The following is a 26,534-nucleotide window of genomic DNA, read 5'->3' on the forward strand; positions in this document are numbered from 1 at the left end:
ACACAAAACATGACGACCTCTAATTTATTTTCAGCTTGATGCCTTTGTGAGCTAGATCAGGTTTAACTTATACATTCAACGATTTAAACCAACATAGGCTACCAACGATAAATATCAAATAAATGAACACATGCACAATCAACAGTTGATTTGCTCATTTATCTGAATTAAATGTTAGAGTTCTCTATATTATTTCCTTTATTAATTGAATGGATTTTGCCAAACACACGCAGGGCAGGTTTGGTGTGTTACTGTTTACTGTCTGAGTTAGAGGAACCCCTTCCAGCCTGCCACGAGCGCTCGCCCGTGCGTGTCACGTGACCGTGAGACATGCAAATCAGGTCCGTTCCTGGAACGCTATTGGCTGACTTCGCCTCATTTAGCGGCTGTCAAAGCGCGTCACGTGGCCGATCGCCCATTAACTTTTCTACCGCGCCACTGAAAGTCGCTCAAAGACTCTTTTCATCGCGCTGGATGTGCAAATCAAACGAACAGAAAGTAAAGAAAAACAGGACAAGCGACTTACGCTTTACGGTCTTGGATTGTATCGCTGTTTTCTTGTTTGTGTGTTTTCTTGGGGAGTTTGCTTTGTGTTCTTTACGCGTGGCTGCGGCGGTCCGGACCTCGGTGCTGGTCGGGCTGAATGTTTCTGTGCTGACCGAGAAAGTTACAGCCAGGTGAATGTATAGCATGATGATGGAGACGGACTTGCACTCCCCGGGACCTCAAACGAACACGAACACGGGGCACACCGGACCAAACTCCGGGAACAAAGTGAACCAGGAGCGCGTAAAGAGACCCATGAACGCGTTTATGGTGTGGTCCCGGGGTCAGCGGCGGAAGATGGCCCAGGAGAACCCCAAGATGCACAACTCCGAGATCAGCAAGCGGCTCGGCGCGGAGTGGAAAGTCATGTCCGAGGCGGAGAAGCGACCCTTCATCGACGAGGCGAAGCGGTTACGCGCCATGCATATGAAGGAGCACCCGGATTACAAGTACAGACCGCGGAGGAAGACCAAGACGCTGCTGAAAAAGGACAAATATTCCCTGGCGGGTGGCCTGCTTGCAGGTTCGGGCGGTGGAGGCGGTGTGGGTTTGGGGATGAGCGCGAGCGGTGTTGGTCAGAGGTTGGAGAGCCCCGGGGGTCACGGCGGCGCCACGGCGAGCTACGCGCACATGAACGGCTGGGCCAACGGCGCGTACTCGGGACAGGTGGCCGCCGCCGTGACCGCCGCCGCGATGATGCAGGAGGCGCAGCTGGCGTACGGACAGCACCCGGGCAGCGGCGCGCACCACCACCACGGACACCACCACCACCACCACCCACACAACCCGCAGCCCATGCATCGCTACGACATGAGCGCTCTCCAGTACAGCCCCATATCAAACTCTCAGAGCTACATGAACGCCTCGCCCTCGGGCTACGGAGGGATATCTTACGCACAGCACCAGAACTCCAGTGTGGCCGCCTCGGGGGGCATTGGCTCGTTGGGGTCTCTCGTGAAGTCCGAACCGAGCGTGAGCCCCCCGGTTACCGCACACTCTCGGGGGCCCTGTCCCGGGGACTTGCGGGAGATGATAAGCATGTACTTACCGAGCGCGGAGGCCGGGGACAGTTCGGTCCAAAGCAGACTTCACGCGCTGCCTCAGCATTATCAAAGTTCTACGACAGGCATTAACGGAACCGTTCCGCTGACACACATTTAAAACAAACGAACAATAAGAAAGAGAGAAAAAAAACGAAACATAAAACCAACCACGCAGAAACAAGTAACCAAATATTTACCTCTTTTCAGATCATAACTACCTTTTTGTACAGAATGGTTTCTTGTAAAAGTCGACTATTATTTAAACATTGAACGTGAGCAGACGGGACAGTGGGGCACAGTATGGGTAAGCTAGGTTTGTCCAGAGTTCAATGAAAATTGCCTATATACAAATTAGCTTTAGGCCTGTGCGTTTGCTAAAGGGAAGGTAAGCTAGCCTCTAAACAATCTCCATTATCTTGTGACAGTTTGACAATTTTGAAGTAACTTTGGTTGTTGTGAAATACTCATTTTAAACAGGGAACGAGTGGAGACTACAGCTTATAGGCCTAGTGAAAATGCCTACAATGTTTTAAAGGTTTATGTTATGTGTCATCAGCACACAATTCTTTGGTTTGTAAACACGTGACTAAGCCTGTGTGTTTGATCTATTCCCTTTTGGTCGTTGTATTTAATAATTGTGCATATATTATAGAGAAAACTGATAGGCTTAAAGAAATGTAAATAGTTTCTTTAATTCTTTTTTTCAAAAGAGGAAGAAAACATTTTTTGCGTTGGTATGAAACGAATAAATTTCACAGCTGTTGCTCTTTGTATCATTTTTTAGTCGCATTTCACTCTGTCAGAGCCACAACTGGGCAGTCCAGAACAAACAGGGTTGCAGTCGACTAGCTGCCTGGGCGATTCTAGAAGTCTCGCCAGAAAATACATGATTCAACACTTCCGACTTGGGCCTCAGAGTGCAAATATTCGTAAGAGCAAAATTCGAGTCAGAACACGACGTGAGCTCCGGCAAGAAGAATAGGAAGGGAAAAACATTCAAATTAAATTGTAATGAATTTTGAATAAAACATGAAAACAAAATAAATCAGTATGACTCAAAAAACATAAAAATCAGTCTTAATTAAAGCGTTTGCACTTGTATTATGTATTAATTTATTATTATTATTATTATTATTATTATTATTATTATTATTATTATCTAAAATAATCATACCATTAAATATTGTATGTTATTTACATATGAATTTTCTAAAGAAATAAGATTAAGACACCCTAACGAAATACTAGATCTTTTCAAACTTAGATTTAACTCAGAAACGGGCGGACCTATTTACTGCAAACTGTCATTGGTTTCTTTACTTCCTTGAATATTCTACTTTCGCGTTTACATTATATTGTTCACACAAAACGGGAATAAGTTTGAGCAAACTAATTTTATTGGTTGCCATACGTTGTGTTAATGAAAATGCAACTCACGTTTGTAGTTGTTTAATTGTAATTGTCTTTGTATACATTTTAAATGATGTATTATTTATTGTTCGACCTTTTACTAAATTATTGTCTGCCCATTATCCATAAACTGTAGTAATACGATTAAGCTGATTATAAAATGGGGTAGTATAAACATGCAACAAATAATTTTAACAGCTTTACTATTAAGGCCCAAATGTTATACGGGCAATGTATTTATCCACGTGTACACAACAAAGTTCAGACTATTTCAATGTCACGTATCATAGGACGTAGGCTAAACGTGCCTCATATAATTTGACTGAGTTATATAAAATTTGACGAGGGCAACGAATTTCAGTCTGAACGCAAATACATTTCAGTAACGTGACACAATCTTTCAGGAGAGACGTTGCAGAAGTATGAACTTTCAAAAGGGAGAGAGATTTATACCAGTTAGCTGTGTTGCTGTTTGCTTGTTCAGAGGTTACGGACGGAGTCGGTCAAAGATCAAGACCCTTCTAAATAAAGAATATCCAATGAAAACGAAGATCCACCAATCCAAAGAAAACGACATTATTCATTGTACAATGAACAAACCCCAGCTTTTGCTTAGTGAGCGTTGTTAAATCCCTTCCACTTCAGCTAAATCCGTCTGGGAACACAAGGCGCCATTCACGACTTTATTTACCTTAGAATAATAAAGTGCTATATCTCGTAATGGAATTATATATCCTATCATTTACTGCTACAAAACACATGGCTTTCATCCTCGTATTTAGGATAATAGTATTTTTTTGCGCCTGTTAGTTTATTGCTTTCAACTTAAAAAAAAATGACAAGTTGAATTTCTCAGTGAATCACCAGCGGGCCATCAAGGAAACGTCCGTAGGGTGTCAGCAGGATTAGACTGAATGCAGAGAGCGGGGTGTTTTGTGTGGGGAAGAGGGGGATTAGTCGGGCCTGAGAGCTAACCCCGGGGTCAGCGACGAGTCACAGTCTCTTTGCAATTACCTACCGGAACCGCGGAAGGCTTTGAGATTTCCTGTAACAGCGTTGGGCCCTCGGGAGGGCGGGTGTGTGGGGAGCCCTGCAGTTATTTTGTTGGTGACCGTGTGAATTTCTTTTTTTTGCCAATCACGTCGTGTGAGGATCTGGTGGTTTGTTCTGGTTTAATATTCGACGTGTTATGCGGCAATAGGAGCGGATATGGTTCAACACAGTACCAACGTTGAACAACGTGATAATACGCCGTCTTCCAATGTTTTATAGACTGGTGAGGCGCTAATGGCAAAAATATATATATTACACCTAACACATTTACTCGGATTGGAGTCCTTCAAATGGGGTTCCACTCCGAAGTAAGATTTTTACATTTGACTTCTCTACCTTAACTCACTTCGGTCTTGCGCGTAAAGACACAGTGAGTTGCTACCCGACTCGTTTTCTACTAAAGTTCACTAGTTCGCTTCATATACAGCGAAAAGGACCAGAAAACGAAACTTCTAACTAACAAATCCAAAACTCAAGAGTCTCCCCTTGCGGGTTGGAAAAACCGCTTTACTACTAAGAAACCGTCATAACTGGTCCAAATGTTCTCCGTGTGTAAACCCCAGAACCCTTGCGCTCGCTGTCCTAAATGTCCCTAATTAGCATCCGCGTTTATCACTTCCCTGCATATTTTCTCGTCTCTCCCAAAAAAAAAGAGGAGCCGCTCCTGACGCCATTGGTTGCCTTTCTGCCACGGAAGATTACGGAGACAGATTGGAGAGGACGAGTGTGCGGCGGGAGATTAGCGGGGAGTAGAAATAGCAACCGGGCCAATAAATTCCTCGCGCGAGCCTTATCGTGCAATTACACGTTGACATGTTTAACAATCTTGCAGCCTCTTGCCTAATCCAGAACCTCGCGGAGAGGAGAGAGACGTTTTGTGCCGTTTCGGAGCCCGAGATGCTCCCCTAAATCGTGTCAGCATCTTGTTGAATGTCAGATGGGTACCGGGGAGAGGGCGGAGGACGGGGGTGGGGGAGTGGGGGGTGGGGGGGTCACGAAAACTTAGAACCGAATTCATACGTTTATACTTCGTCTAACACGTTTATGTCAAAACTTATAAAACAAGTTTTTTTTTTATCCATCACTTGTCGGGCCTACTTTATCAAATATGTCTTGAAGAGACGTGCATGTGAAATGGCCACCAACTTGTATGTCGAATGCACTGTTTCTTTATCAATCTATAGCACAGTTTATAAATACATTCCAAAAGCACACCTTTGAGGGACCAGTTGGCAGCAGGAGTGTACACACACACACACACACACACACACACACACGTGCAATCCCTGTATCCAGTGTCCGCCTCTACAGAGGCCGTGCTGGGCAGTCGTGATTGTGAGAGACTGTTGGAATTTGGCAGAGCTGAGACGGAGCACCGACTCACTCCGACAGTCATTCAGCGGGCCCGCGTGCCGCATCGCGCGGCTGGGAACTTTCACTCATCCGTGCACTCATTGGCACTTACAAAAGCTGATTACAAACATGAGCAAATTCCCAAAGACAACTAGAAGCGACGCAGGTGCGCCGGACAAAAGGAGACTCCCGGCCTGCAAATACAGCACATACTGCTTAATGTACGAGGAGCGCACAGTTGTAAAGCTTGAAGGAGATGACATCTTAAAGCCCGTCGGAGATGTCGTCTCGAGCGTGCGTCTCTCCCGGTGCTCACAAGCCGATATTAAAAGCGCAGTTAATGACGTTATTTGCAGAATTCACAATAATTTATTTCAGTGTCCAAAAAAAAAAGAATTATCGTCTAATTAGTCACAGATAAACTGCAATAAAACCCAAAATTCAAAATATTATGTTAATTGCCAAAGTAATTTAGGCTACATTTTATTATCATGATTGTCGTTTTCTTCGACATGGTTTCACATACTATATATATTTTTATTTTAGGTACGCATTGTAATTATTTCATTGGTGTCTATAATTTAAATGGAATTTTCTAAAGCAGTTTTTCCTCAAATTACAAAATGTCAAATTTAAGACTGAAACGCAGATTTGCCACAACGTGACTTTCTGATTAGATATTGTGGCTATATTTTATATTCCATAAATTTACAGTTAGGGAATAGTTATAGTCTTTGTAATTTAGATTGCTATTGTAATCTATTTATTCCGAATATCTGTTTAAAACAGTGTATAAGGAGTATCATAACTACTTCGGTTTTCATCTAATGTAGGCTACGGGCTCCGTTTCAGTGCAGGCCTTCTTGCGAGTGTTTGACAGGCACTTCCTTTCTCCAGGCGATTATCCACGAGCCGTGATTAGCATCAACAATGATACGACCACGACTTTAAATATTCTTTCCGATTATTTCGAGTTCAGAACCGCTTTAACTTCGTAACCCACTGCGCAGGCAGTTAGTTGACGCTCCGGACATTTAGACCTATAGGCGCGCTCGATCACGTTCTCACCGAAACCTATGGAAGCGGTGGCATTTCAGTCTCTTCTTCACATTGCCATGTTCGCGTTCAAAAGGGGATCTGTCACCTGAGGGCTGTCACCCCGCCGTCTTATGCTGATTAGCGGACAAAGGAAGTCACCCGGACCGGCTATAGTAGTCAATCAACCAGAACGGACTATGCAAATGGGCTTTGGAAAGCGAACGGTTGAGGAACAGTGACCGCAATTGTTCGCTGGATTTTACAGCCCTCCAGCACAGCTGCACCCCCGTACTTGCCCGGGACAGTTTCGCTTTACATTCGCCGAACGAAGTCTAATCTAAAAGTCCGCCCACTCCATCTCGTTTTCATTCGAGTCATTAGACGTTTTTGAGGAACATATATGGGAAGTTCTCCTTAAAAAAAGTTTTTGCAGTGATAAATGATTCCCCAATGCTTGCCAGAAAGTGAAAATCCGACATAAACACTTTTAAAAATTAAGAAAAATTAAGATTTTTTTTGTTTACTTGTTTTTTGTTTTCGTTGGATCTTTGGGAGACTAAGTCCACAGGTGGAGCTGTCCAGGTGCTGAAATCAAAGTGTGTCCAAGGTTAATTCAGATTACATGTTTATTTATTACATTAAATAAATGTTTCCATCTTAATTGCACTGTAATTACACGTGTAAGATGTGTAGGTGCAAGTTAATTGTATATTACAGAGAGTGAACATTTGCAGTCTATAAGAAACAAGCGCTACTGTAACGTATTTTGAACATAAAATCGCATCATCGCAGTTCTAATAGGAGATGAATAGAAATATTTCCGAACTGCACGAAACACATTTCTCTCTCTCTCTCTCTCTCTCTCTCTCTCTCTCTCTCTCTTTCTCTCTCCCGTTTTCCATAACCAGATGGTCAACCCGCACTTTTATCCACCTGTCCGCCTTGCACAATTGCCATTAAGGTTGCAAATGAGCCTGCATTACTAACTCGACCATGTAAGGCTGGGATGTTTCTCACGTGGGCATCAGTGGATATGAGTGCATATTAAAGTAGCCAGAACCGTCCGTGACCACACAAAACAGATAATCATTGATTGATTGATTGATTGATCCCGCCGTCAAGGGAAAAGGCGTATTCGCTAAGAAACGAGTGTAAACTATTCCACACCAGTTCGCTCGAGCTCATTTGTATAATGGTAGCTGGACCCTAGAAGCTTCCATTCACAATTAGCAAAGCTGGCATTATGGGCCTGAAGTATTCCTTTAGAAGACATTTACAAGCACGTGATATCTAAGCGCGTGACTGAGTCGAGGCGTGAGGCACTCAAAAGTCTGTCGTGACCCGAGAGCATGACAGACAAGTTTATGCTCTCAAGCACATATGCAGTGAATTATATATGGTACGATCTGATGGTGTAGCTAGTGAGAAACTGCAGTTATATAGGCTAGCCTTAACTATGTGTGTGTGTGTGTGTGTGTGTGTGTGTGTGTGTGTCTGTCTGTCTGTCTGTCTGTCTGTCTGTCTGTCTGTCTGCAAATCCTCTCTAATGTTTGGAAGCTCATACGTATTTAGCAGTATGCAAATCCTAGACAGGGATTTGCTTAACCAGGGAACCATGCATGTTAGTGATATCCTGGCTCAAGATTCACAAGTGCACAAACACACACACACACACACACACACACACACACACACACACACACACACACACACACACACACACACACATTCTCCCACCACTCTGATCCACTTTTACACTGATTATTACACCGTCCACATGGAAGTGGAACGTGGTTTAGAGGAAACACATATGGGATTAAAACAGTGCAGGAAGCAGCAGTCTGGAGGTTTTTGGTTCTTCCCATTATAGCTCCATAATCTGAGTCTGCACACATGGGTTCACGTTAGAGCCAGACACACTTTGATTGAATTCATTTCACTTTCAATTTCCTGTTGAAGGATATGATTCAGATTCTTCTTAAGTTCTTGAATTCACAATGGGGCATTATCAAAAACATTTCAACAAATAAAACAATAAACCATGAACAACTAGGGCTTGAAGTCACCAACAGACACGGACAACAGATTGTAAACACAAACACGATTATGACAGCGTGAAGTCAGTTCACTTTACATATGTGCTGACTGATACTACCGTGATATTGAAACTTTACCACAGATACTACAATTTATGGGGAAATACTACTGTAGAATAATGTAAGCAGGAAGCACAACAGCTGGGCAGACCTTACACTGCTGATACGTCTGTCATCTTCTTCTGCAGGGTTGAAATATATGATGTCAGATCATTGGTTGATTTATATCTATAGATGTTTAGGTCTGTAATCATCTAAACGTTTCCTCCCTACAAGTGTAAGACATTCCAGTGCAATCTCATTAGATGCTTTTAGTATTTGTATGAGGAGGATATAGGAGCGGAGAGGAGAAAGGAGGAGAGAAGAGAAGAGAGGAGGAGAGGAAAGGGAGGGGAGGGGAGGAGAGAAGAGGGGATGAGAGGGGAGGAGAGGAGAGGTTAGAGCAGGCTGCATAAACATGACTGGAGCGACACTGGAGAGCAGATCCAAACTGTAATTATCTTTGGGGAAGGGAGTTTTGTCTCTGTCACCACCGACTGTGAAGTAACTGTCACCGTGGCACCACATTCATTTACCCGATCCGCCACCACACACACACACACACACACACACACACACACACACACACACACTCACACCCAAGTTCACCTTGTCTTGCTGCCTGTTTAACTTATTCTTAAACTCCAACCCGCCACGTGTACTCCAACTTGGCTGTGTAGGCAGTGTGAATGAGAGGCCTGCATTGTTGGCTTCTAGAAATAAGCAGCTCTTAGGTTTCTGCCTCCTCGGGGTCACCACAGTGGTAACAGACTAATAAGAGCCCCACAGAGAGCTGCATATGAACTCTGTACTGTTCCTCTGTCCCAGGCTAGTCATTACTGCCACTATCACCAGCGCTGTTGATATCATGAGCACAGGTCACAGGTTGCCACCACTCCAGGGTCATGTCTGATGCCCCCAGATCCTTTGAACCCCCCCACCACCACCGCCACACACACATACACACTTGTGGTGTCCTGTTTCACCTGAGACAAACACAATGAACTTGACAGACGGCCAGGCTCGGCTGGTTAGGGCCCTGGGTCCAGTTACTGCAGCTCCGCTACCCAAAAGACGCAGTAGGTAATGGAACCCGAGCGATGGCGGTGTAGCTCTCGGGCCGGACTCTTTGTTCCGGACCCAGCCTTGATCACCTATACCTCGGGTCATTGTCACGCCTCTGTTAGCAGCCACTTCGTTCTCCCCGAGAAATAATCATCCAATCAGCCGGACTCTTGGTGGGGGGGAGGGGCCTGGGCTCCCAGTGTGGCCCAGACACGGAGGTAAAGGCATTTTGGCCACGATAACAGGGTAAAGTGGAGGCGAATAGTGACCAGCTCGCATGACCTCACGCACGTATGTTACACGCCACGTGGAGTCTGTCTGATAACGTCAATTAAAAGCAACATTGGCGTGTTTGTCTGAGTGTCCCTTTAAGGCTGCGACATGTTTCTGTGCTGTTTAGATTATTCAACCAGCGGTCGCCCCCATTTTGCTCACTGCTGATCTATGAGTTTGTGTCAGCGAATGTCTAACTAATCCCACCAGTGACTCACCCCCAGACACGCTTGTCGAGCTTTGATAAGAAACAATGAATTAAGCACAGCAGCAGTCAGGAGGTCAGTACCAGATCCAGTCTTCCTGGACCTAAGCAAACATTGAGTATGACTATTTCCCTGACCCATAAACTCTTATTTTTATCCTTTACACATGTATTCATCTTCTCGCTGCCTCACATCAGCCTGAATGTGTGTTTCTGTTTGGTTGTTTGCATTTTTCAGGTCTTGAAGGTGAATGCACTTTAAAGCCAACCTGTCTGCCCAGCTACTACTCTGGATTTGAAAAAAAAATAATAATGGATAATAAAAACGGATGTCTGGATTACACTTGACATCGTGGCCAGCCACACTATTACGTGAACACTGCAAATCGTTTAGCCCTGTTGGGTTAACCTGCTCCCGTCAGATCTGTACAACAGGGCGTCTTCACCTTGGCAGGTCAGATGTACGCAACCTCCGAAGTATAGTATAGGAAGATCTGGCGGTGATTAAACACTTCCATCTCCTCTAAACCAGAGCAATTTATTTAGAAACCGAGCGTTGTTTATAAAATCGGTGTTAAGCGAGTCAGGTTGAGAGACGGAGAGAGGGAGAGAAGCCCACTTGCAGCCCGCGGGCGCAGCGGCGCGCACGCATTCGCGAGCAGTACGACTCTATTGGAGCGCAGCGCTCGTGCCAGGGCCACCCGCCTCCTCGCTTTGCCCGCAGCGCGAGCGCGGCAACAATGGTCTCCTGCGGCATTTGCTCCGGCTGCCTCCACACACCAGACGCGGAGCCGCTTTATTCGCGGTGCCCCCGGCGACAGGGGAGCAGGCCGAGCCCCCTCCCGACATACAGGCCACTAAGTGACGAAAGAGAGAGAGAGAGAGAGAGAGAGAGAGAGAGAGAGAGAGAGAGAGAGTGACATTTCCGAAAAAGTTGTGACCTTTGTTTTTGCATTGACCGATCGCCACGTACGGGGGGGGGGGGGGGGGTGCGTGCGGGCTCGTGCACTTTACGCGGGTTTTTTTTTCTGTCAATCTTTTTTTGTGTGATCTTTCCGCTCACAGACGTGAGTAAACATTTGTTTACATGTAAACAGACGTGTGGTCACATTTACAGGTGACAGTCTACTCTAGTCTGTACTTGAGGAAAAAATGGGCCAATAATGATGGGCATTACATAAAAGGAATATATTATGCTAAATCTATTAAAAGGGCGGCAGAAATGAGCCTGGGCTCTCAGCCGCGCACTTTGACGTGCGTTTTTGTTCTAACGTTGTTCCTCGCGGCTGTGAGTGAAACATACATCCGAACCCCGCGAGACTCGCCTCACCTCTTCACCGCGTGCGTCCCGAGTCGGTGCCGTGGCGACCGCATTAGTCCGCTGATGTCAAGCCTCGATAATAACATCCTGACTGCCCACGGCAGCGCTGGAAATCAAGCCTGCAGTTGTGCTGACTGGCCGGCCGAACCGCCACCTCGCACCTGCCGAGCTCGGACCAGCGCTAATTGGTCACCTAATTGAGGCCGGCCTGGGAGCGCACGGTGTTCTCCGGCAATCAAAATGCACTTAATCTCGTTTGGGGGAATTTTGAAATGTTCGGTGGTCGGTTATTTTCCACAAGGTTATTCCACAACTCACCATTTGGGATTTTGATTTTCATACTTGGGATTTTGAAAGAGATTTCTCTATTAGGACGTGATCAGCAGTTGAAAAGACAATAAGAATATGAACACGAGTTTGTGCAGTAGTGTGTTCTGCAGTGCTGGCCACACAGCTGCTACACTGCAGCTCTAATGTTTGCTCCCTTTTGGAAGTCTCTCTTCTCAATTTTTGTTCTTTTTTGCTCTTTTCATGTGGTGCTTGACAAGATTAGAGGAAGTGTAGTTACAGGCCACCTTGAGATGAGGTTAATGAACGTAGCTTAGTGATTCAGTGCCCTCCCCAACACCCCATCCACTCCCCCCTTCACCCCCTGTCTCCTTCTCTCTCACCTCCACCCCTCCTGTCTCTCCCCCTCCACCCCCTCATGTGTCTCTCTCTCCTCTACCCCGTCTCTCTCTGTCCTCCTTCACCACACCCTGTGTCTCTCCTCCTCCACACCTCATGTCTCTCTCTCTCCTCCTCCACCCCCTCATGTCTCTCTCTCCTCCACCCCTTGTGTCTCTTTCTCCTCCACCTCCTCCTATCTCTCTCTCCTCCTCCACCCCTCCTATCTCTCTCTCTCCTCCTCCACCCCTCATGTCTATCTCTCTCCTCCACCCCTTGTGTCTCTTTCTCCTCCACCTCCTCCTATCTCTCTCTCCTCCTCCACCCCTCCCCTCTCTCTCTCTCTCTCTCTCTCTCTCTCTCTCCCTCCTTGCCTTTCTCCCTCCCATCCTGCTGCTTGGCTTCTCTCCATTTTGAAGGATTCTGGAAGTTTGGCTGGCAGTGAAACGATTTCACAGGGCCGCTGCACAGGGGAAGCTGTGTTTGCCTTTGTGTGAGACTCAGTCACCTCCACCACTCCCCATCACCCACCACTGCACACAAACACCCTCCCCTCTCTGGCCGGGAAGAGAGGGAGAGAGAGGGAGAGATGAAGGAGAGAGAGTGAGAAAGAAAAAGAAAGTGTGAGAGGGAGAGAGAAAGAAGGATAGAGAGAAAGAGGGCGAGAGAGAAAGAGTGTTCCGGCATCTCCGTGGTGTGGCGTACCGTGAGCTGGCACCGAGTCTGCTCTGAGTGCCTGGTGTTGGCAGGACAGCACGGTGCCAACCAGCCACTGATTGCTACAACGTTTCATCAATTAATGCAGGTTGGCAAATGCAATGGAGATCTGTAGTCTGGAGGGTGACAATGCACGGGGCAGACTGGACTCATGAAGGCAAGGAGTAAATATGTTACACAACAGCATTCAGCGTGTGCAGAAATACACATCCATCCTCCTTCAGTGTTTTATTATTTACCACGAATTAAAATACCACGATAGTTTTCCTTCTTGGACATGACAGGTCCAACCATCTAGACTCAAGGCCTTAAATGGACTAATGTCAGAAGTTCTAACGTTTTCCAAAACTGTCACTTTGAGTGGTTTATACACAGGCAGACAGACAGGCAGGCAGGCAGACAGACAGACAGACAGACAGACAGACAGACAGACAGACAGATAGACAGATAGATAGATAGATAGATAGATAGATAGATAGATAGATAGATAGATAGATAGATAGATAGATAGAAAATATGAAAACAAACACACACATACATGTACCCAGGTACATTCACACGCAGGCATGCACACACACACACACACACACACACACACACACACACACACACACACACACACACACACACACACACACACACACACACACACACACACACACCCTGTACCCACTGTCCATTTGAACCTTCCATCCTCCACTATCCCTAAAAGGAAAGAAGGTGGGAGAGGTGAACAAGTGAGTGTTATTATCACACTCTCCCCCCTACTGACAAATCAGCAATCAGTGGACTGAATGGTCCCGTCCTCTCGGCCTGGGCCCCATTTTCCCGCCTCTTAACCCGAGCGCTCCCCAGCCTGGCTTTTAGTGCGTCGGGTGGAGTGCGTAGGGAGTGAGGCCATAATGGAGTGCACTCAGCAGGGGAGCGGGAGACTGTTGGGATGGAGACGCTGCCGGGGTGTACGGAGAGGGCTGAAGAGAAGGGAGGAGTGTGTGTTAGGAGGTGGGACCAGGATGCACTGGGGTGTGGGGGGAGGAGTCTGTGTTAGGAGGTGGGACCAGGATGCACTGGGGTGTGGGGGGAGGAGTGTGTGTTAGGAGATGGGACCAGGATGTACTGGGGTGTGGGGGGAGGAGTCTGTGTTAGGAGATGGGACCAGGATGCACTGGGGTGTGGGGGGAGGAGTCTGTGTTAGGAAATGGGACCAGGATGCACTGGGGTGTGGGGGGAGGAGTCTGTGTTAGGAAATGGGACCAGGATGCACTGGGGTGTGGGGGGAGGAGTGTGTGTTAGGAAATGGGACCAGGATGCACTGGGGTGTGGGGGGAGGAGTGTGTGTTAGGAAATGGGACCAGGATGCACTGGGGTGTGGGGGGAGGAGTCTGTGTTAGGAAATGGGACCAGGATGCACTGGGGTGTGGGGGGAGGAGTCTGTGTTAGGAAATGGGACCAGGATGCACTGGGGTGTGGGGGGAGGAGTCTGTGTTAGGAGATGGGACCAGGATGCACTGTGGTGTGGGGGGAGGAGTCTGTGTTAGGAGGTGGGACCAGGATGCACTGTGGTGTGGGGGGAGGAGTCTGTGTTAGGAGGTGGGACCAGGATGTACTGTGGTGTGGGGGGAGGAGTCTGTGTTAGGAGATGGGACCAGGATGCACTGGGGTGTGGGGGGAGGAGTGTGTGTTAGGAAATGGGACCAGGATGCACTGGGGTGTGGGGGGAGGAGTCTGTGTTAGGAGGTGGGACCAGGATGCACTGTGGTGTGGGGGAGGAGTGTGTGTTAGGAAATGGGACCAGGATGCACTGGGGTGTGGGGGGAGGAGTCTGTGTTAGGAAATGGGACCAGGATGCACTGTGGTGTGGGGGGAGGAGTCTGTGTTAGGAGGTGGGACCAGGATGCACTGTGGTGTGGGGGAGGAGTGTGTGTTAGGAAATGGGACCAGGATGCACTGGGGTGTGGGGGGAGGAGTCTGTGTTAGGAAATGGGACCAGGATGCACTGGGGTGTGGGGGGAGGAGTCTGTGTTAGGAAATGGGACCAGGATGTACTGTGGTGTGGGGGGAGGAGTCTGTGTTAGGAAATGGGACCAGGATGCACTGGGGTGTGGGGGGAGGAGTCTGTGTTAGGAGGTGGGACCAGGATGTACTGTGGTGTGGGGGGAGGAGTGTGTGTTAGGAGATGGGACCAGGATGCACTGGGGTGTGGGGGGAGGAGTGTGTGTTAGGAAATGGGACCAGGATGCACTGGGGTGTGGGGGGAGGAGTGTGTGTTAGGAAATGGGACCAGGATGCACTGGGGTGTGGGGGGAGGAGTCTGTGTTAGGAGGTGGGACCAGGATGTACTGGGGTGTGGGGGGAGGAGTCTGTGTTAGGAAATGGGACCAGGATGCACTGGGGTGTGGGGGGAGGAGTCTGTGTTAGGAGGTGGGACCAGGATGTACTGGGGTGTGGGGGGAGGAGTCTGTGTTAGGAAATGGGACCAGGATGCACTGGGGTGTGGGGGGAGGAGTCTGTGTTAGGAGATGGGACCAGGATGCACTGGGGTGTGGGGGGAGGAGTCTGTGTTAGGAAATGGGACCAGGATGCACTGGGGTGTGGGGGGAGGAGTCTGTGTTAGGAGATGGGACCAGGATGCACTGTGGTGTGGGGGGAGGAGTCTGTGTTAGGAGGTGGGACCAGGATGTACTGTGGTGTGGGGGGAGGAGTCTGTGTTAGGAGATGGGACCAGGATGTACTGTGGTGTGGGGGGTGGAGTCTGTGTTAGGAGATGGGACCAGGATGCACTGGGGTGTGGGGGGAGGAGTCTGTGTTAGGAGATGGGACCAGGATGTACTGTGGTGTGGGGGGAGGAGTCTGTGTTAGGAGATGGGACCAGGATGTACTGTGGTGTGGGGGGTGGAGTCTGTGTTAGGAGATGGGACCAGGATGCACTGGGGTGTGGGGGGAGGAGTCTGTGTTTGGAGATGGGGGAGGAGTCTATGTTAGGAGATGGGACCAGGATGCACTGTGGTGTGGGGGAGGAGTCTGTGTTTGGAGGTGGGACCAAGATGCACTGTGGCATTGTCGCAGGGGGGGATGATGAGATCGTCGGGGGGTTGTTGTCTCCTTATGTATAATTTAGCCTTGCCTGCACTCAAATTCAAATACTCTTTATTACATTTATACTTCTTTATATTTTGGGGACTGTCTATTTATCAGTCTATTTTGTTGGAAAGCTTTTTGTGTTTATGACACAAACTGCAGAGAGACGTATCTCGATAGTGCAAATTAACCTTTCACTTGATACTCATTTTCGGTTCAACCTAAATGTGACGGGTAGGGTAAGCGAAAATAAATGGAAGTGATCACGCCAAGTCTCAGGGAAATAGGATGGTTTAATATGTAAAGTGCGCAAACCAAAACCCGTGAACAGCATGGTGGTTTGGTGGTGAGCACGTTTGCCTCTCAGCACTGGGGTCTTGGGTTCAAGTCCCTATCTGAGTGGAGTTTCCATGTTCTCCCCGTGTCTGTGTGGGTTTCCTCTGTGGTCTCCGGTTTCCTGCCACAGTCCAAAAAGGTAAATAGTGACCGTGTGTCTCTCCTTGTCTGAGTGTGTGTGCATGAATGTGGAACTTTGGCTGGCTTGCCCAGTGGTGGATGGTGCTCTGTTCTGTCCTTTCTCCCCTTCCTGCACCTGATTCAGACACACAGGGGGCGGTAGAGAGTATCGCTGTGTGATAGATTTGCAACTGACAACTGGCTGCCACTTCTCACCAGTGTGTGGTTGTAAAAGCTTGTACCAGTGTACCTAATTGTAAAGCAACCTTGGGTTTCATTCATTCCAAAACATTATTTCTCAGCACATACTGCGTTTAGATGCCTCATCTATCTAACACAACACATTCACGTAGACTGCAACTACATCCCCAACAGACAGCATGTAGGTCTTCACACAGGACTCAAAGGAAAACACATCTGCACTTGACAGACTTCTGCCATCATAACCTTTGACCCCCACGAGCTCACACATTCTCAGTACATCCACATTCCTTTGACATTCGTATCTTGTATGGACTGACACTACAAGATACCTTAGCATTCCAAGCACAGACAGCATAGCATACCAAAGACATATTTTCTCCTGGTAACACGAAGAGCTGCTATCATGAGCTCTCTTTTGGAGACCCTCATCTAGCAAACAGCCTAGTACGTGATACACACACACACACACACACACACACCCCTACAAGGATGCACGGTCATGAGGAAGCCATGTTGTACGCATCAGCGGCACACGCTCAAATGACATTTGAAAGTGTACTCAAAACGACACACGTGAGTAAGGGATCTCCGTCATAAACAATTCTCTCGCAGAAAGAAAGCGATTTTAAAATGACTTTCATTAACCCTAACCACTACACCGATAAAAGGACTCCCTCGGTCTGTCTTGGCTCAAACGTGGGTCTATAATGTGCACCGTTCCGTTATAAATGGGAAATAATCAAAAGCAGGATTATTAAAGTACCGGCTCCCTAACGGACATCCATTGCCTACTGCGAATGTATTGTGTTACCATGGAGAAGGTATTCTCGTTTACAAGCCCATCATGGGAAGACGCGATTGGCCTTGTTCAGGCATACAACATCGAGGGTTAGTGAACTTAGGTAACTTAAAAAAACATCATTTCCAATGGTACCCTGCAGACATATGACCTTTAATGCACCATGTAGTTCAAGGGCCTAATTCTTTATCTACATCCTGGTCTTAACATTGTTAGTAATATATAAAAGCAAGTACATTTGGTTAAGTTACAAAATAAGTTAACTTTGGTCTATCGTTCTCAGCCTCAAAAACGAATATATTTATAACGCTTCGGCCTAGGTTGCAAACGCTATTGTAGATAATTATAGAGGAAAGTCATTAATAAACCTTAATGTGGTGACATGTGATATGACCGTAATACTAAACAGTAATTACTGCAGACCGCATTAGGATGTGGGTCTGTGTGCGCACCTAGTCTTACCTGTCCAGCACCTAGAGACTGGGATGATGGCCAAGCCTCGTCAGTCATCTGTAAGCCAATCATCTGTAAGCCAATCCTCTGTAAGCCAATCATCTGTAAGCCAATCATCTGTAAGCCAATCCTCTGTAAGCCAATCCTCTGAGCAAGGTGGAACATCTGAGGATCAAGTCGTGGATGATTGGTCCACCATGTGTCCGTCTAGCACCAGTTGACGCCTCTAAGCCCGAACTCCAGACATCTCGAATTCTCATGCTGAGTGGACAGATTAAACCCGGCAGGAGTTACGAACAGGAAACATGCATTTAGAAAACTGATACGTTCACTGTAATTCGATGTAGAAACACACGCTGGGTGCTCATGTTTATCATGTTCATCTGAACTTAATGTTTTATATGAATATGTTTGCTGAGATCTGAGTAGATGTCAATGTCATAATGAATAAATGTGTGTATCACTGAAGACACTAAGAAGGTATTTCATACAATATCATATTTTAAGAATTTTAAGTACAAGGTTATCATAAATTACATGACATCCATTTCAGTTTATATTATATTATATTATAAATATTTTATGTTAAACCAGTAGGAGGTCTGCTCGGCTAGGGGAGAGAGAGAGAGAGAGAGAGAGAGAGAGAGAGAGAGAGAGAGAGAGTGTGTGTGTGTGTGTGAGAGAGAGAGAGAGAATATGTGAGGTTGTGAGGGGGGAGTGAGAGACAGAGACAGAGAAAGAGAGACCTCTGATACTGCTAATCTCATAATCTCATAGTAATCCTGCTGTGAATCAGCCCACATACTCTTCTCTGTAATGTGATCAGGATTAAACTCCACCAGTGGTAACAGAGAGCACAGATGGGTGTGAGGGGGTAGGACATATATCACAGGGTTACAACAGAAATGTACCAAGAAGATTCTTTATGTACATGGATTATTTACGATACATCCTTCATGTATATTAAGACATCTTATTGCATGCCTAGATAATATATAAAACACATTTGTCAATATGATTTTGCCAATAATATTTTTAAAATGAAATATATAATTTAAAGATATTTTAAGAGAAATCAACTCCTCATATCTTAAAAAAACACACATAATTCATGCCTTGACAAGGTCCAGTTTGCATGTGTGCCAGCCTATGTGTGTGTGTGTGTGTGTGTGTGTGTGTGTGTGTGTGTGTGTAGGTATCAGTGACTCCTGCAGCAAAAGGCTATAATTTGGCCTGCATTGTTCTCCTAATTCTCTCCGTCTATCACCACACAGTAAGTGTTCCTATTCAGCCTGTCCATCAGAGGGGCAGAGGAAGCTTTCATCTGTGATCAGGTAACAGTGCAGTGCTTCAACAGGTACCATCTCCCAGGCCAAGAGAGAAGTCACAGGTCCCAGTCCCTCCAAACACACACACACACACCATCACAACCTGAGGCTCATAGGCACAGATACAGTGCTGCTTGAAAGTTTGTGAATCACCCAAAAACAATCGTTGTTTTCTAAAAAAAATTTAATTATCTTATGAAATAAGCATCCAAATTTCAATATATAAAGCAGACCTTCCAAATACACACACAGAAAAAATGTATTTATTCAACAAAGCAATTTCTTTCTTACAGTTTTTCTCAGTCGATTTGGTTCGTTTCTCAGATCAGAATTGAAATTCTCAAAACTGTTCATTCAATCTCCACATCTCCTTGTCACTTGTGCACATCATAATTGCATTTCTCATTGTGTTTAACATTTTGCAAATGCTTTTGTACATATTGTAAAGGGACATGGACAGTTGTCTGTTGTTTTTTACATTATCAGTTGCTTATGACATGTTTATCAAAATGTGTTGTACGGATTGTTGCATTTTTGGATTCTTATACCATGTAGGATATCAAGACTAGCTCATAGGGGGGGCAGAGGTTCCATTTTCACACAACAAGAGGAGGCTGTATGTGCTCAGGTTGTTTTGAATGTGTAGAATAAGTTTTGATATACCACAGAATGTGCAGCATTCTTGAAATCAAAAGCTTAGCTAGTTTCCATTAGAATATACAGTCTACACTGTCTGTGACTTATAGTTGCACTGAAAACATGACAAGTATTTTGACTGCCTTGTTCATAGGCAAAGGCACACAGACTAGATACTCTGATGGCACTGACAAATTGACTGACCTAAATATTTAATTTTGGGGCAAAAACAAAGAATTTGGAGTGAAATGTGCAAATGTGCCATATTTTGTCAATTGTGATTTTTACACCGCAATCGAAATTTGTCCTCCGCTTTTAACCCATCTGTGCAGTTAGAACACACACACACACTAGTGATTACTAGAGGGCTGTGGATCACACGTGCCCAGAGCTGTGGGCAGCCCTAGCCTGGCGCCCGGGGAGCAGTTGGGGTTAGGTGCCTTGCTCAAGGGTACCTCAGTCATGTCCTCAGGTCTGGGAATCGAACCCACGACCCTCCGGTCACAAGACCAGTTCCCTACCACCAGGCCATGACTGCCCAAGTATCTGCTTTTGCAGGTATTTCATTGAGTTTTGCTGTTTGCACTGTTTTGAGAAATGCTCTAGTTGTGATGCCAATGTAAATCATGATGTGAGAAATGAACCAAATCGACTGAGAAAAACTGTAAAGAACGGAAACTGTGCCAAGGGTCAGTAGCTTTGCATAATCCATTTCTATCCCAGCTTCAACTCCCTGACTGAGGCAGGAGGTTCTGGTCAAGAATTTGTTGATAGGCCTGAGAATTGATGGTTCCCTGGATGATATTCATCCAGGTCGTCCAGGTCCGGAGGCAGAAAAGCAGGGCCAGACCTTCACATTTCCACAACCATGCTTCACTGTTGGAAGGAGGTTCTTCTCTTTATATGCAGTGTTGACTTTTCTCTAAACATGGCACCTGTGACTGTGGCCAAATAATTCAGTTTTAGACTCATCTATCCAGACCATGGATTTCCAGAAAGCCTCAGGTTTGTCCAAGTGCTCTGGCAAAGTTTAAACAGGCAGCTTTGTTTGTTCTTGAGAGCAGAAGCTTCCTGCTAGCAGCTCTCCCATGAATGCCATGTTTATTGATTTTCTTGCCTGATTGTAGACGCATGTACATTTTCCCCAGATGCTGCCAGTGAGGTCTGCAGCTCTCTGAAGGTGATGTGTGGGTCGGCCTTGAAATTAATTATTATGTTTCTTGTACTCCCTAGTGTAAGTTTTGATGGCCATCCACCTCTGGGCAGAGTTGTGGTGATACAGTGTCCTCCATTTGTAAATGATTTGTTTTACAGTGGATGGATGGAGCTGGAGTCTTTTGGAGGTGGTCTTTGTTTCCCCACACTGATGGACTGTCACCACCTTCTTCCTGATGTCCTTGGGTGCCTCCTGTCCTCTCTGCATTGTTGATCATTTCCTAACGCCTTGGCATGACAGTGGGTGTGTGCTTTTCCCCATCAAACCCCGCAGGTAGACTGAATCTAGTCACCCTGTATCCAGTCAATAAAATAAATACTGAAAGAGACAAAAGATCGTGAAGGCACCAGCATCTCTATCCACGGTGGACATGACACTTCAGAACACTATTACAAACAGGGCCAGAGGATGGATAGTGCATTAGTGAAGTGGCAGTGTGTTAAATAGGAGCTGATCAATTGTGCAGATCTATATCCGAGCATATACACACCTGCCCAGGTGCACAAGAACATATAAGACAGAATAGTGTAGGTGTGCACATGTGTAGAATGGCAGGACCAATGTGGTGTTGGCCTCATTTAGTCTGTGAGTGTGTGTGTGTGTGTGTGTGTGTGTGTGTGTGTGTGTGTGTGTGTGTGTGTGTGTGTGTGAGTACATTATTTTCATCTCTTTGTTGAGACCAGATGTCCAATTACAGGAAAATATTAACCACTTTGAAACTGAGCAGACATTTTATTGATCCCCATGAGGATGTTAATTTTTTTTTTTTTTGAAAAATTCATTTATCATTAAAAAATATAAATAAATAAATAAATAAACAAAGTGCTAACAATGTGCTTTTTAAAAGTACTGCTAGACCTGTCAGCCATAAACTCAACATAGTATGAATTTACAGCTGGCAGGTCTGGCAGTATTAGAAGAAAGAGAGAAAGATGAAATGGGTGCCACTCCCTTTAGCTTTTAGCCACTGGACCCAAACACTCAGCAGAGCCCACAGTTTGCAGGACGCTGCTGTCTCCGCTGTCTTACTGCAACAGTCTGTTGAGTGTCCCACTCAGATACCTCCACACACCTGCCCTACTGAACACCTGTCACCTTGGATGTCTCCCATAGGAACACACACACACACACACACACAGCAAGAGAGACAGACAGACAGACAGACAGACAGACAGACAGACAGACAGACAGACAGACAGACAGACAGATAGATAGATAGATAGATAGATAGATAGATAGATAGATAGATAGATAGATAGATAGAGAACTAGTAGTATTTTGTGTTTTGTCAGGTGCCTGTGTGCATGGGTGACTATCCCAAGCACCTGGTTGGCTAATTAAAATAGCTAATTACATACAATTACCCACACAAGCCTCCCACTCTGACAGTGGTCTCTCGTACTTTCGGGTAAAGGCTGGGGGACGAGGGGGGGGGGGGGGGGTCTTGTTATCCTCTGATGAGGGCTCAGCTGGGAAAACCCCCCCCTCCCAGTAGTTTTGTCCTGAAGAGGAACCACCGCGTCGACCACCACAAAAGCGAGTGGAACACCTGCGAGGCCGCCGGGGCGCTGCCAAGACCGTCGGACCAGGTGCGGGTTTGGCGGGGAGACACCCAGCCCGGCGCGGCGGCGGCGGCGGCGCGAGCACCTCCAGGCCTTTCACGCGGGGTAAACAAGCTCGCGCGCTCACCTGTCTCTTTGTCCCGCACCAGCTGAACGTGCAGCGCCCGCAGCTGGCGCCCAACGCGCTCGTGCTTGTCGTCGTGCCAAAACGAGTCACCTGTTTCCCCTCGTCGCCCCACAACAACCGATAATAAAAGTATAACCATTATTTGGTCAGGTAACGACTCACACGCTAAACACTTTTTTTTGCAGTCATTTAAGTTTCAGCGTCTGTTCTGTTCAAATTGATAGTTAAAATTTAATGCGCCAACGCAACGCTAAACCAAAATAGAGGCTTGTTTGGGCAGGTTGATGAGCGAGCGGAGAGGTTTGTGGAGGGGGGGGGGGGGGGACACAATCGCCCCCGCTGTCTTGCCCTCGCCACCGCCCGCTGACCCAGCTTAATTGGCCGTGTAATGATGTCGACCTGAGGAGGGCCCGCGTGAGAGTGCTGTCCCGGTTCCCACAGACTCGGGGACAGCGCCAATCGAGCCCCGCGCTGAAAGACTGACGGGAAGAAAAGCGACACCGTACAATAGCCCGCCTCGCTCCGCTTCATCGCCCCGGTGGAGGATTTCACCGGCTAATTAGGCGCGCCCCGTTTCCATAGACCAGCAGGCCCGCTGCGCGCGGGATCTCTCTCTTTTCCTCCTCCTCCGTTGTTGTTGTTGAGAGAGATATCTCTCTCTTTTCCTCCTCCTCCGTTGTTGTTGTTGAGAGAATTACTGCCACATGTTCGGGACACACTACTAATCAATAATTACAAACAGATAGTTTAATAAATATGTAGGTAATTATAAGTTGCATTCAAACTCTTTTTCTCCATTATTTATCCAAAGGCATAAAACGTGTAATAATATGAAAAGTTTCAGAAGTGAAAGATCCACGTGTTTTACACACACACACACACACACACACACACACACACACACACACACACACACACACACACACACACACACACACACGCACACAGTTTTAATATCCATAGGATTCATACTTAGGAACAGTTCTACATAATATATAATGCATTTATATAGGCTGTGTATAAATTATCTTACATTAATGTTTATGGATCCTTATTTATCTGTGCTTGTGTGAAGACATGAGCAGGTGTGAATATGTATGTGTCTAACGATTATTCATTAATCGATTATACAAGTCTTGTATTCTACCATTCCACGCTGCACTTCAGAACACACCTTTTCCTACACTGTATGTGCTTGTGATTTGAACAGCACCCTCCTCTGGTAGGAATTAAATTGGTCTTGAGCTTTAAACAGAAACAGCAATTACCTGCGGGGCAATTACCAGACAATTACCTACAAGAACTGCCCCTCCCCCGTCCCCAATAGCCTATGAAACTCATTCCCCCACACTACATCATGAGACCGATGTCCTGAGGAACAGCCCAATATAGATACGTGATAAGGAGAACTAGACAGATGTTTCTATTAGATCATATCAAGTGGGTAGGAAGTTATCACAAAGTAGGAGCTGCGCCTGTAAAGACCCTTAATGAAGCGTTTAGCAAAACTGCAGCTCCTAACCAACCATGACTAATTCCTCAACTCCCTGCTGATTGTAGAATGACAGAAGAAGAGTGAGAGAAAGAGAGGGAGGGTGAGCGTGTGTGTGTGAGAGAGAGAGAGAGAACGAGAGAGCTAATCAGAAAGACCCTTAATCTCATTATAATCCCATAATAATCCCTCTGTGAATTGGTCCTCGGGACGGTTGGAATCTCTTCTTTTTCCTTTCTATCTTTTTCACTCACTTACCAACTCACTCGCAGACTTCCTATCTGTTACTAGGACGTTACAGAGAAATAGACCACAATCCTCCACGCTGTCATTGATGAGGCCTGCTGCGTTTGATAAGAGTAGCCATAAAATCAATCACTGTGATCAGGGGAGAGAGAGACAGAGAGAGAGAGAGAGAGAGAGAGAGAGAGAGAGAGAGAGAGAGATAATGTGTGAGAGAGAGAGAAAGAGCAATAGAGGGGAGGTGAGAGGAGGAGAGGAGAGAGTGAGAGATAATGAGAGAGAGATGGAGAGAAAGGAGAAGGAGGAGGACAGAAAGGGAATGATAGATAAGAGGAAAAGAGGGTGAAGAGAGAGAGAGAGAGAGAGAGAGAGAGAGAGAGAGAGAGAGAGAGAGAGAAGTGAGGTAAGGCTTTAGCTGTTAGAGTGGAGGCTAAGAGCTGAAGACTGGAAAGGACCCAGCAGGCGGGTTTTGTGACTTCCCTCCTCAAAATTCACTTCTGTGGGTTTTTTTTCTTCCTTTGAAAGAGCTCACTAGGTGGGCACAGGCGAGCAGACGGCTTTACGCTACATCTTCCGAATTCAATATTCATAAACACAGAGATTATGACAGGAGGTTATGGTGCCCAAAATGTGCCTGTTAAAGCTTAATCTTGCTCTTTCAGGCTCCTGTTATTCCCATCCATTCTCAAGCACACTTCTGAAAGACATGAAAATGAAACGCTCCAAACCTGGCTGGTCATTCCTTCTGCAGCCGTGACAGGTACGTCTGCTGCTACCCCACCTCCCCCAGGGCCAGCAAAACGTAGTTAATGGAGATCGGAGAGAAGTTCTTAGAAAAACTTTGATGCTCTCTGTTGTATACACACACACACACACACACACACACACACACACACACACAATTTTCATCTTCCAATTTTTGCATGTACTGTAGAACTCGACTAAATAAGGACATACTACTAAAATAACATACTACTAAAACAACAAAAGGACAAACTGCTAGAAGAACATACTACTAAAACAACATACTACTAAAAGGACATACTACTAAAAGAACATACTACTAAAAGGACATACTACTAAAAGAACATACTACTAAAAGGACAAAAGGACATAGTACTAAAAGGAAACACCTCTAAAAGGACATACCACTAAATGGACATAATACTAAAAGAACATCTTACTAAAAGGACATACTAATAAAAAGACATGCCACTTTTATTACATACTTTAGCCTACGCCATGTCAGAAAGATTTTTATGTTGATATGAAGTCTACTAGAGAGTGTTTTTTATATCAGGACTTTCGAGTACATACCGTTCCGCGCATTTGAAAAAGCTCCCATGATGCCCTGGAGCACACTGCTTCTCATACTTTCTCATCACTTCTCATACTTTCTCATAATTTCTCATCACTTCTATAGAAAGAAAGCCTGTAGCACCTAGCAAAATGAGTCTGGAGTCTTTTCAAGACTTGAAACAAGGCTGAGTAGCCTAATTGGATCTGTCAAGTCAGGCTTTTAAAATTGATTCAGTCACCTATGGGCACTGTATGAAATAAAAATATTATTATATATTATTAAGATACATTTACATTCAGTGTATGTATGTAAGATAAATTTATTTTTGTAAACAAATCTGAAATCAATAAACTGCTAATAATTTGATTGGCATAATATCAATAATATTTTGATTTTTTAATTTAATAGAAAGTGAATAGTGAAGCACCATTTCAGAGTAATGTAGTATACAGCTACCAGAGTGAAGAAACATGGGCTTTTGGGTTTTTGCTTGCTGAAGGGAAGCCTACCTATCTGAGTCATTGTGGTAAGAACACGACGACTTTCCCTCGGTGCCCAAGAACAATATGTTGGGCTATGTTGTCTTAATTTGATCCTGAATTCTGTGTGAGACCATGTTCATAGACCATGTCCATGTTCCAAAAATTCCATCAGCACTTCTCAAGAGAATTATAATGAAGGACGAGAAACATAAACGGTTTAAAATGACTAGAGATGAGGCGACAGAGGCCACGAAATGAAATTTCTGCGCAATTTACTCTATTTAAGAAGAAGGGTTAAGAGGCGAGTATTTCTCTGTTCATTCGTTCTGTCAT

At 45.8% G+C, this 26,534-nt stretch overlaps 1 protein-coding gene and 1 long non-coding RNA gene across 2 annotated transcripts; one reads left to right on the top strand and one right to left on the bottom strand.

The window, feature by feature from the left end:
* Window positions 1-418: 418 nt before the first annotated feature.
* On the top strand, window positions 419-2,295 carry sox1b (SRY-box transcription factor 1b). Its single transcript, XM_076983244.1, has one exon. The coding sequence runs from the start codon at window positions 682-684 to the stop codon at window positions 1,705-1,707; it is 1,026 nt and encodes a 341-aa protein (XP_076839359.1). The 5' UTR covers window positions 419-681; the 3' UTR covers window positions 1,708-2,295.
* Window positions 2,296-17,866: 15,571 nt separating this feature from the next.
* Window positions 17,867-26,534, bottom strand: LOC143484630 (uncharacterized). Its single transcript, XR_013122666.1, has 5 exons — window positions 26,229-26,534; window positions 25,737-25,966; window positions 25,148-25,270; window positions 24,435-24,554; window positions 17,867-18,076 (listed from the first exon to the last, which is right to left on the bottom strand). It is a non-coding gene; the product is annotated as an uncharacterized LOC143484630 (long non-coding RNA).

The sequence above is a fragment of the Brachyhypopomus gauderio genome, chromosome 20, assembly GCF_052324685.1.
Source record: "Brachyhypopomus gauderio isolate BG-103 chromosome 20, BGAUD_0.2, whole genome shotgun sequence".
In the NCBI taxonomy this organism is placed as follows: domain Eukaryota; kingdom Metazoa; phylum Chordata; class Actinopteri; order Gymnotiformes; family Hypopomidae; genus Brachyhypopomus; species Brachyhypopomus gauderio.

Coding starts and splice junctions, on each gene's coding strand:
- sox1b (XM_076983244.1), top strand. CDS start 682: ATGTATAGCATGATGATGGAGACGGACTTGCACTCCCCGGGACCTCAA.